The sequence below is a fragment of the Conger conger genome, chromosome 19, assembly GCF_963514075.1.
Source record: "Conger conger chromosome 19, fConCon1.1, whole genome shotgun sequence".
NCBI classification, from domain to species: domain Eukaryota; kingdom Metazoa; phylum Chordata; class Actinopteri; order Anguilliformes; family Congridae; genus Conger; species Conger conger.
This window is the reverse complement of record NC_083778.1, coordinates 10722509-10733118: the sequence shown is the minus strand read 5'-3', so window position 1 is coordinate 10733118 and position 10610 is coordinate 10722509. Positions and strand designations below refer to the sequence as shown.

The 10610-nt window shown below is 50.1% G+C and overlaps 1 protein-coding gene across 1 annotated transcript; it reads left to right on the top strand.

Moving 5' to 3' along the window:
- Positions 1-1892: 1892 nt before the first annotated feature.
- Positions 1893-10308, top strand: LOC133119120 (tetraspanin-8-like). Its single transcript, XM_061229542.1, has 8 exons — positions 1893-2336; positions 5912-5974; positions 6495-6614; positions 7136-7210; positions 7306-7401; positions 8175-8297; positions 8445-8528; positions 9659-10308. The coding sequence occupies exons 1-8, from the start codon at positions 2280-2282 to the stop codon at positions 9725-9727; spliced, it is 687 nt and encodes a 228-aa protein (XP_061085526.1). The 5' UTR covers positions 1893-2279; the 3' UTR covers positions 9728-10308.
- Positions 10309-10610: the final 302 nt, after the last annotated feature.

Genomic DNA, 10610 nt, shown 5'->3' with positions numbered 1-10610 from the left:
AAAAGGAGCAAGGAAAAGAAAAAAGAGGAGAAAAATAAGTGATTGGAGAGAGCCCGTGCTTTTCATCTGGAGTGTGTCATTGGGGACCTCATGAAAAAAGATGATAGTCATAAAGAAAAAAACGAGTCTAAGGGTGCTTCTCTGTGCCAAGAATGCAAAATCCGGATTCGACTTCTTGTGAAGTCCGTGACACATTTCAGAGGAAAGAAAGCACTGCATTGCAATGTTTGCTTGTGGCGTGCAGATACGATACCACCATGCTTGCAATAGGATAACATTCAGCAATTGTTTCAGCCACATTCATTAGTGAAATGAAAGGACTAACAAGTGGTAGTGCACTTTGCACTTTGTTGTACGTCACTATATAACAGCATCTGCCAAATGCCATTAAGGTAATGTAATGTAATGTAATGTTGTTGGGTAAGGCTATAAAAAACACTCTCAATGTTTCAAACTACCTATTTCCACTGTCAGACACATTATTAGAAAATGGAAGATAAATGAAACAGTTGAAGTCGAGGCAAGGTCTGGAAGACCAAGAAAGATTTCAGATAGAATGGCCCGAGACCTGGGTGAGAAATGCTCGGAAGAACCCAGACATGACTGCAGAGGAGCTGCAAAAAAGAGTAGCAAATACAGGTCTAGCTGTTCACAGGACAACAATACAAGGTACTTTAAACAACAAAGACCTACATGGCAGAGTTGCCATAAATACCTCAACACAAAATGAAGCGTCTGAAGTAGACAAAAGGAAACACTGAGAAGCCTGAAGCCTTTTGGAACAATGTGCTTTTGACTAACAAAACCAAAATTTAACTTTTTGCCCATCACCAAAGAAGGTATGTTTAGAGAAAAAAGGGAGAAGGACACCTTGCCAACTGTAAGGCATGGAGGTTGTGGGGAAACTGGGGGCACAGGACATATTGTGCAAGTGGAAGGATGAATGGTTTCCACCAAATTCTAGGGAACATAAATCAGTCCAGACATGAAGTTGAAGAGAGGTTGGATATTCCAGCAAGACAATGATCCAAAGCATACCTTGAAATCAACCATGAAGTACCTCCAGGAAAGACAGATGAAGGTTTAGGAATAGCTACTACAGTCCCCAGACTTTAATATTATTTGTTATAGTTGCCCAAGGAGGAGTTACAAAGTACTAACTGACAGGGTTCCCAAACTTTTGCAGTTCCTTTTTTTATCATTTTGAAACTGTAAATTTTTTTAATAAAAAGTAATGTTTGCTTTAAAATGTGAAGAAATGTGTTTAAATTTTTAACCATTTACAGTTTCACCTCAGGTCAGGTCAGAGGTCAGGTTCACTTCTGTTCACTTAGATTTTAATTTTTGTATCTACTCTTTATTATTCCACACAACTTAAGATGCTGTTTCCTTCCAATGTCTGAATGCCCAAATGTATTGTGACACCCTCTTCCTGAAAATGTTTTTGAATAATTTATATATTTCATGTATTATGCATATATTCAGAAAAAGAAATGGCAGGCAATATTTTCCAACAATTTAACAGGATTCTGCCAAAAAAAAACCTGAAAGTGAAACCACTTGAAACTGTACAATTGCTAAAAACCCTAAACATCTGATTGGCCCCTAGTGCTGCACCGCATCCATTCTGATTAGTCACGGGTGCCGAACCCTCCTTGCTTGATTACCGATTAATTTCACAGAGAGCACGCTAGGAGATGAAGTCCTCACCTTCAGACTTTGAAGTGCGTTTCACGAAGCTGCAGACTGCAATTCCCATCAGCCACTTTCTCAACCCCACTGTGGCACTTGTTAGCAATTATTCAATTAAGCCCTCCGGCCAGGCAACCTCCCTAATCAATTAGGTCTTTTTTTTTTTTTTTTTCAGCGAATAAGGCGGTCTCTGTGAGGCGAAACTACTTGTGTGTGGAGAGCAAACAGAAGCCATTTTGTAGAAACTCCTCCACGCACGTAGCAGTGCATATTTTCCTGAACTGACTAAGCTTGTTTTCCAACCTCAACTCCAGGCGGAGGGAGATTAAACCCTCCTTAACGCCCGTCCTCTCCGTGCCTGTAAGCGCCGCCCGCGACTGTTCTGGAATCAGTCCCGCGGGCGACCACACCCACCGGGTTTCGCGCGGAGCGTAGGAGGCTTTCCACAGCTCTCCTACGTCAGTTTCCTGTGGAGGAGCTGTCAGCAGTGCTCACTCTCCCCCTGGCCAGCGCGCACAGACGCTCACACACACCACCTCCTCTCACACACACCACTCTCTCAGAACAAGTCGCAAACAAGCGTAGCCATGGCTGTCAGCAGATGCATCAAGTACTGCCTCTTCTTCTTCAACTTGCTCTTCTGGGTAAGTGCCTGCTCTTTTTTAAAAAGAAATGTATTCATACTTAAAAGGTAAATGTTTGCTTTCTGTGGCTTGAGATTACTACAATCTCCCATAAAGATGAGGAGTTTCATTCGCTGAAGTAGTTATAATGGAAAAGTTTTTTTTTTTTTTTTTTTGTTGTTGCTTTGATGAATCTAATTTTAACTGAAAGTTTACTCTGGAGTTTTTACACGTTTGAGTCCTCTGAGTCTGAGGAAATGCACTGAAAGGGACTGTTGTTTTGAAAGCCATGTTTTCCTTTGCGCATCTGACCACTCCCATAATGTGATGCATTACCCTTTTCCCTTTCAAAAAGGACATTAAGGAAATCAATGCTAATGAGGTTCTGATCTATCGCTCTGGTACCATGCAGGCAGCAGCTCGTCCCAAGGGTCATAGCAGGGACACATAGCACCACCCCCCCCCCCCTTCCCTTTACCTGTGCTTCAGTACTTTTGCAGGAGACCTGTCCTGCTATGTGGACCTCCCTGTCACCTTCTATTCTTCTAGAGGTCTTCTACAATGGGGGTGTCTGTCAGTGACCATTAAGATGAATCGTTTAGCTCTTTCGACGCTGGCCATTTCCAGGTCTTGCTTTCTGTACGTAAACACTGATGTTGTCATAGCAAACACAGGGTGTGTCCTGAAACCACCGAGCGTGCTGACCTCACCGCCCGCCCGCCATCTGCCAACCGCGTATGTGCTCATGTGACCGGGAGTCTCTCTCTCTCTCTCACCCGCGAAGAGCTGCCAAAATGGAGGATGTCGGTTTACTTTATTGGCTTTGAGACCTCATCCTGCGGGTGTTTACTTTTTATAGAGACTACGGTTTACTCCAGCCTGTCTTGTGCCGAGAGGGCTCGTCGTGCGAACCTGAGAGATGTAAATCCAACCTCTCCCATGCAAATGTGGGTGTGCAATCCCTGCCAGCCCGACTTCTGCTTTCCTCGCCTGTTATAAGCCGGGCAATCGGAGAGCGTGTTCGCACAGGAGGCCGGCGGCGGCCATTTCGCGCGCGAACGCAAACGCGCGAGTCGCAGTCCGGACGGAGGCCGCGGTCGGGCGGGCGGATAAAGACCGCAGCTCCGCCGGAGCACTGGGCGGGGGCGTCACGATTGCCCAACATGCCTGGCGGTGAGTCACGGCCTGAAATATGCGTCAGAACCGCACGGACGGGTCCTTCAGGCTCAGCAGCAGGTGCTTACGCTCCCAGGTTACGTTGGGGTTGAGTTGCCGCGGTATTATCCTCCCTCCCCCCCTGCTGAACTCGTTTTGGAACGGAGCCAAAGGCGGCCCTGGTCTGGTTTCCGTCTTCTGGTTTCTGAATACCCGTTTGTGACGGCTAGAAATCACACAGCCCCCCCACCCCCCCCGTTCTCATTACCTCCTCTGTGGTTCCAGGAACCTGTCACATGAAAGGTGTCTATTTCTCATTAACCTGGTTTGTTCAGTAACCGGCTCTGTTCCTTCGCCAGACAGACAACGCTTGACGGTTTCCGCGGCTCGTCGTATCTCTGCCCGCGGCGCCGTGCATTGTGGGACGGGCGAGCAGGCCCGACCGGTTGTTGGCGGACTAGCGCACCTGGCTACCTCGCCTCTGTCTCCGCGGATAATGTGTCCGCGCAGGCCGGGGGGGGGCGGCGGCGGGGTCGCCATGGCAGCCTCGCGCGGGCGTTTCTCGGGTTACGCGGCAGCTGTGCCGCGCGCATGGCTAACGAGGCCGACCCGGGGCGAGCCTCACCCTCTCCGGCCCGCTGTGCCCCGTCACGTGACACGGGATTAATAATTCCGCTCGGCCTTCAAAACCCACTAAATTTAACAACCGTACGCATTGCTTTGTGACTGGAGTTCAGGGATCGGTGACTCCCGGTCCTCGAGGAACGAGCACCGCTGGTTTTCCACCCTCCCTTTGGTTTCGCGCCTGACTCCCGGCTAGTCTGGCCAATCGGTAGCACTAATTACATGGGAGAAAGGAAAACCAGGCCTGGATTTGGATTGGTGGGCCAGCGTTGAAGGTCCCTGCTGTAGGTTTTTCTTAGTGCCTGCTAGACACGGCTATGAGCTCCAGGAACTAGGAAGTGCTGGTGGTTATTTGCCCTGTTTTAACAGCACCCCACCCCTTCTTTGTATTGAAAGGATCCTGTGTCACGTTCATATTAATATTTGACTCGTGAAATTTGATTGTTCGACCATTTACGAATTCCTGCTAACTTCTGACAGGCAAAATGACAAATGGTAAATGATTGGCATTTATAGTGAAAGATTATGATACAACTTCTGTGGATGGGAATCCTTTTTGAAGCGGCGGTGTGAGTCAATTTGAACATTTCCCCTTGGATAGCTTTTCGATGGGAAGGTTTTTTCCCCTGATGAATCATTATCCTGTTGCAATAGTTAGTCACAGCAACGCTGCTTGAGTGAAATCTTTTTTTCACCACTCTGTCTTTGCCCTTTCCCCGGCATGTTGTGTTGAGCACATTGTTCCGTCGTGTTCAGCATTCCTTGTCAATTGCTCATGCTTAAAAAACAGGCTGTGCCTGTGAGTGTCTGCTTCCTGGTTTCTTCTTCTGTGGTAAAGGCCGGGGTCTCTGAAAGCTTTTGTCACGCACAACAGTCGCCTTACTCTCCCGGTGTGTGGTGTGTGGTGTTTAAACACTTTAGCTATGGTATCAGGCACAGTTAGTGCTGTTTACATTGGGGGGTGGGGGGAGGGGTACAGGGTATTGGTGGGAGAGCACAGCACAACCGAACGGGCGGGGCGAGTTCTGTTTGCGACCAGCCCCCGACGTCACCGGGGTGTCACCGCCGGGGTTCTGTCACCGGGTTATCGCCCCCGGGAGACCGCCCTTTCCCCCTCGCCCAGAGGGAGGGGCCTGCACTTGAATGCAGAGCCAAAGTCGAATTCTGCCCGCCCACCACCCAAAGCAGGACACGGGCTGATGCTTCCCGCCAGGCACCCCACACTAACCTTCATGAGAAAGGAGCTATTAAAAAGAAATGTATAAATAATAAGCTTTTGTAAAGGAAACTGTTGGCACGTTTCTGTTAAAACGCACGTCTTCTGGCATGTTTGTGTCACAAAGACAAATGCATTGTGGGCCGGTTTCATAGAGATGGATTAAACCTAGTCCTGCACTAAATATAATTTTCAATGGCGATTCTCCTCGCAAAACCCAATTTAGTCCAGGATTATGCGTAATCGATGTCTAATCAAATTTTTGGGTTTTTTTCCCCCCAGAACTAAAACATATATTTTTGCAGTTTCTTATGAAGAACTGTCTTTGAAATTTGCGTGATTACGAATATAAGAGTTGCAATGTGGCTAACGTATGTGTATGTGCGCATGTCGTTTTGAGGCCAGGAGCGGAAGCGCTTGTTCGTTGCCATTTCCTGATGCGGTGGGGATATATTGGCACCGGAAATCTCTCCGCCATTCCGCACACGTTCCCATCGAGGCCCATTGAACTCAGAAGCCCCGTTCAAATGGATTTTGTATTTGATTATTCTAAATGGCTTTTTTTTTTCTTTTCTTTTTTTTTCCCCCGTGTTTCTTTCAGATCAGCGGCTGCATCATCCTTGGTGTCTCCATCTACCTGAAAGTGACCAAGGATTCAAATAAGGTACGGTGACCGCTGTCCGTGACCGTGTATGACCAGGAGTGACCATGACCGTGAACGTAGAAACAGGACTGCAGATTTTTACCACTACCTCTGATGGTCCATATTGGATATTTTGACTATCTTTCCCAGAATGCATACAGCACCACTCTAAATAATCATTTTTGGCACGCATGTTTACTTTGGGTCGGGGGGGGGGGAGGGTGCAAATATTTTGTAATGTTGTCCAATTTTTCCACCGGAATACGTCTCTGAAACCGATTGAGGTGAGAAATAAGCGATGCAGTTGCCGAATCCTGACTCATACTGGATCTGCAGTGCCTAGTGTTGGAGTTTGATCCGGGTCCTCCTGCAAGACTGTCGTTTACTTGACTCTTTTGACAGGTCGGGGCTCCACAAGTGTCGCTCCGACCAAAGCAGTAGAAGAAGTAATATGTCCGCAAGCGGTTCTTGCGTGAGGCGCGACGCGAGGTAAATCCGGTGGGAGGAATCGGTGTGAATGCGCTACACTTGTCCGTTGCAGGTCTTCCCTGTGTCCATCCCGGGCGTGGACCTGCTGATCGCCATCGGTGTGATCATCATGGTGCTGGGCTTCCTGGGCTGCTGCGGTGCCATCAAAGAGAACAAGTGCATGCTTCTGCTGGTGAGACACGCCTGAAAACAGCCCCTGTGCAGCACGCACGCCTGAAAACAGCCCCTGTGCAGCACACGCGCCCGAAAACAGCCCCTGTGCAGCACGCACGCCCGAAAACAGCCCCTGTGCAGCACACGCGCCCGAAAACAGCCCCTGTGCAGCACACGCGCCCGAAAACAGCCCCTGCGCAGCACGCGCGCCCGAAAACACACCAAACACACACACACCCCCCCAAAACACACCCTACAAAACATACACCTATACACCCCCTGTACAGCACGGACACACACAAAAACTCACCCTATACAGCACAGACACAGCACGGACTCACCCAAAAACACACCAAACACACACACACACACACACACACACACACACACACACACGCACCTGAAAAAATACACCCTATAAAACACACACAACACTGACCGGACAAACGCGTGAGTATTTATTCGTTTCTGAGTACTGGATGGAGAAATGGACTGACAGTGGGTGTTGAGTGGGTGTTCAGCTCAGTTTGCTTGTTGCAGTTCTTCATCGGGCTCTTGGCCATCTTCATCCTGCTGTTGGCAGCCGGCATCCTGGGAGCCGTCGACAAAAATAAGGTGAGCCCCACGCACTTCCTGTCTCCGTCCGCGCACTTCCTGTCTCCGCCCCCGCACTTCCTGCAGCTCCTAACCCCCCCCTTCTCCTCTTTCAGTCAAAGGAGTTGATCAAAGAGGCGACAACCAAACTGCTGCCTCTGTCCAGCCAACCGGAGGAGACTCAGACAGACATCCAGAAACTGGAGATGGAGGTGAGACTCCCTCAGACCCGTCCCTCAGACCCGTCCCTCAGACCCGTCCCTCAGACCCGTCCCTCAGACCCGTCCCACAGACCCGTCCCACAGACCCGTCCCTCAGACCCGTCCCACAGACCCGTCCCACAGACCCGTCCCACAGACCCGTCCCTCAGACCCGTCCCACAGACCCGTCCCACAGACCCCGTCCCTCAGACCCGTCCCACAGACCCGTCCCTCAGACCCGTCCCACAGACCCGTCCCACAGACCCGTCCCTCAGACCCGTCCCACAGACCCCGTCCCTCAGACCCGTCCCACAGACCCGTCCCACAGACCCGTCCCTCAGACCCGTCCCACAGACCCGTCCCACAGACCCGTCCCACAGACCCGTCCCTCAGACCCGTCCCACAGACCCGTCCCACAGACCCCGTCCCTCAGACCCGTCCCACAGACCCGTCCCTCAGACCCGTCCCACAGACCCGTCCCACAGACCCGTCCCTCAGACCCGTCCCACAGACCCCGTCCCTCAGACCCGTCCCACAGACCCCGTCCCACAGACCCCGTCCCACAGACCCGTCCCACAGACCCCGTCCCACACCACAGACCCGTCCCACAGACCCGTCCCACAGACCCGTCCCACAGACCCCGTCCCTCAGACCCGTCCCTCAGACCCCGTCCCACAGACCCCGTCCCACAGACCCGTCCCTCAGACCCGCACTTTGGGGTAAGACGTGGAGCGCGTCCGCCGGTGCCTTCTTTGAACCGCTCGCGTCTCTGCTCCGATCCGCAGGGCAAGTGCTGCGGGGTGGTCAACGGTCCGTCCGACTGGGGCTCCAGCATCCCCTCCTCCTGCGACTGCAAGGACACCACCGCCGAGTGCCAGACCGTGGGAGGTCAGAGCCGCTACAGCCAGGTGAGCGCATTTTAATGTCTTAGCCATGATGCTATCCAGTTTAAATAGTGTTGTTGTTGTTGTTGTTGTTGTTGTTAACGGTACAAATAAGTAATAAAAAAAATAATAAAAGTCATTGATTAATTGGTATTCTCTCTGTGTTGACAGCCTTGTAGTGAATATCTGGAAAAGTTGATAAAGGAGAACTTGAAGATAGCTCTGGGCATTGCTTTTGCCATCGCCATCCTGCTGGTAAGTGCGTCACACGTGGGTGGCAGTGCCCGTCCTCGCGGCACAGTTAGCGGTTAGCGGTGCTGACGGCTGAACAGATAGCGGTGCTAACGGCTGAACAGTTAGCGGCGCTAACGGCTGAACAGTTAGCGGCGCTAACGGCTGAACAGATAGTGGTGCTAACTGCTGAACAGATAGCGGTGCTAACTGCTGAACAGATAGCGGTGATAACGGCTGAACAGATAGCGGTGCTAACGGCTGAACAGATAGCGGTGCTAACTGCTGAACAGATAGCGGTGCTAACTGCTGAACAGATAGCGGTGATAACGGCTGAACAGATAGCGGTGCTAACGGCTGAACAGATAGCGGTGCTAACTGCTGAACAGATAGCGGTGCTAACTGCTGAACAGATAGCGGTGATAACGGCTGAACAGATAGCGGTGCTAACGGCTGAACAGATAGCGGTGCTAACGGCTGAACAAATGGCTTAACAGATAGCGGTGCTAACGGCTGAACAAACGGCTGAACAGATAGCGGTGGTAACGGCTGAACAAACGGCTGAACAGATAGCGGTGCTAACGGCTGAACAGATAGCGGTGCTAACGGCTGAACAGATAGCGGTGCTAACGGCTGAACAGATAGCGGTGCTAACGGCTGAACAGATAGCGGTGCTAACGGCTGAACAGATAGCGGTGCAAACGGCTGAACAGTTAGCGGTGCTAACGGCTGAACAGTTAGCGGTGCTAACGGCTGAACAGTTAGCGGTGCTAACGGCTGAACAGTTAGCGGTGCTAACGGCTGAACAGTTAGCGGTGCTAACGGCTGAACAGATAGCGGTGCTAACGGCTGAACAAACGGCTGAACAGTTAGCGGCGCTAACGGCTGAACAGTTAGCGGCGCTAACGGCTGAACAGTTAGCGGCGCTAACGGCTGAACAGTTAGCGGTTGAGCGGTGTCAGTCCGCCGTCCGTCCTCTCGACACTGAAAGCGCGTTTGGTCCGGTCTCAAACTCAGTCCAACTGCACTGTGCTTGCACTTTGCTTTGAGTCAGTTGAAAATGTTCTCTACAAAAAAAAATGATAACCGCTTCCAGTAAAGACCACCCAAAATGGACAGTTTTTTGGGAAACATGACTTATTATGCTTTTGCAGATCTTTGGCATGATCTTCTCCATGGTCCTGTACTGCCAGATCGGTAAGATGGACGTCAGCACCGCGTAATGAAGAGGACCAGGCGATGATTTTAACAACGCTCTTGTCTAATGAAGGTGATTGAGAGCGACTGATAAATGGCGGGTGTAGTCGTCGTGTCCCATGTTGTACATTTAGTGGATATTCTTGTTTTGTACTCTTGCGCATGTACCTGCTGGCTGTGCTACGCATGGTAACCGCGTGGCAACCACTGAACTGTGCGTTGTCCTTATTTTTATTTGTAATTTTTTTTTTTTTTTTTTTTTTTTGTGGACATGTTTATGCTTATCTGTGCCTCTAGCTCTCTTCCCGGACATTTAAATGGGACAAATTTTATATCGGAGCCATACGCAACCCACGCACGACATCAATTTCTGTAAAATGCACTGTTTATTTAATCTTTCCTGTGGGCATGGTTGTCTTGGGCGTATACATTGTAGAGAAAATGTCGTGTTCTCTGATAAGTGTCTTTAGTGGCTCTGAAATCTCACTCACTCACTTTAATCAGTATACATTTTATTCTGACAACCCAATTGCTCATTAGCACGTCCCTGTCTGAGTGCAATACAATTACAATATTCAACCGCTGCCTTATTCATTGGACTGGGCGGGTGGGGGTGGGGATGGGGTGGAGTTGTGTAATAAAATCTAATAAAGGATGATTTTAAATGTGGTGATTTTTAAGTTATTCGTGGGCGCGCACACACACACACACGCACATATAGCTTCCTGCACGGTCTGTTCTACAGCACACACACTCCTGGCGTGGGGAGCTCAATCTGTGCTTATGTGGGTCATTGTATGTGGGACATGGCATGTGTAACAGAGTGTGGGTTCTGAATACGGGCCTGAATAAGAGCTTTCCCCCCTCCCCTCCCCTGTGGTGGGGGTATGCAGGTTTTTGTTTTAGCCC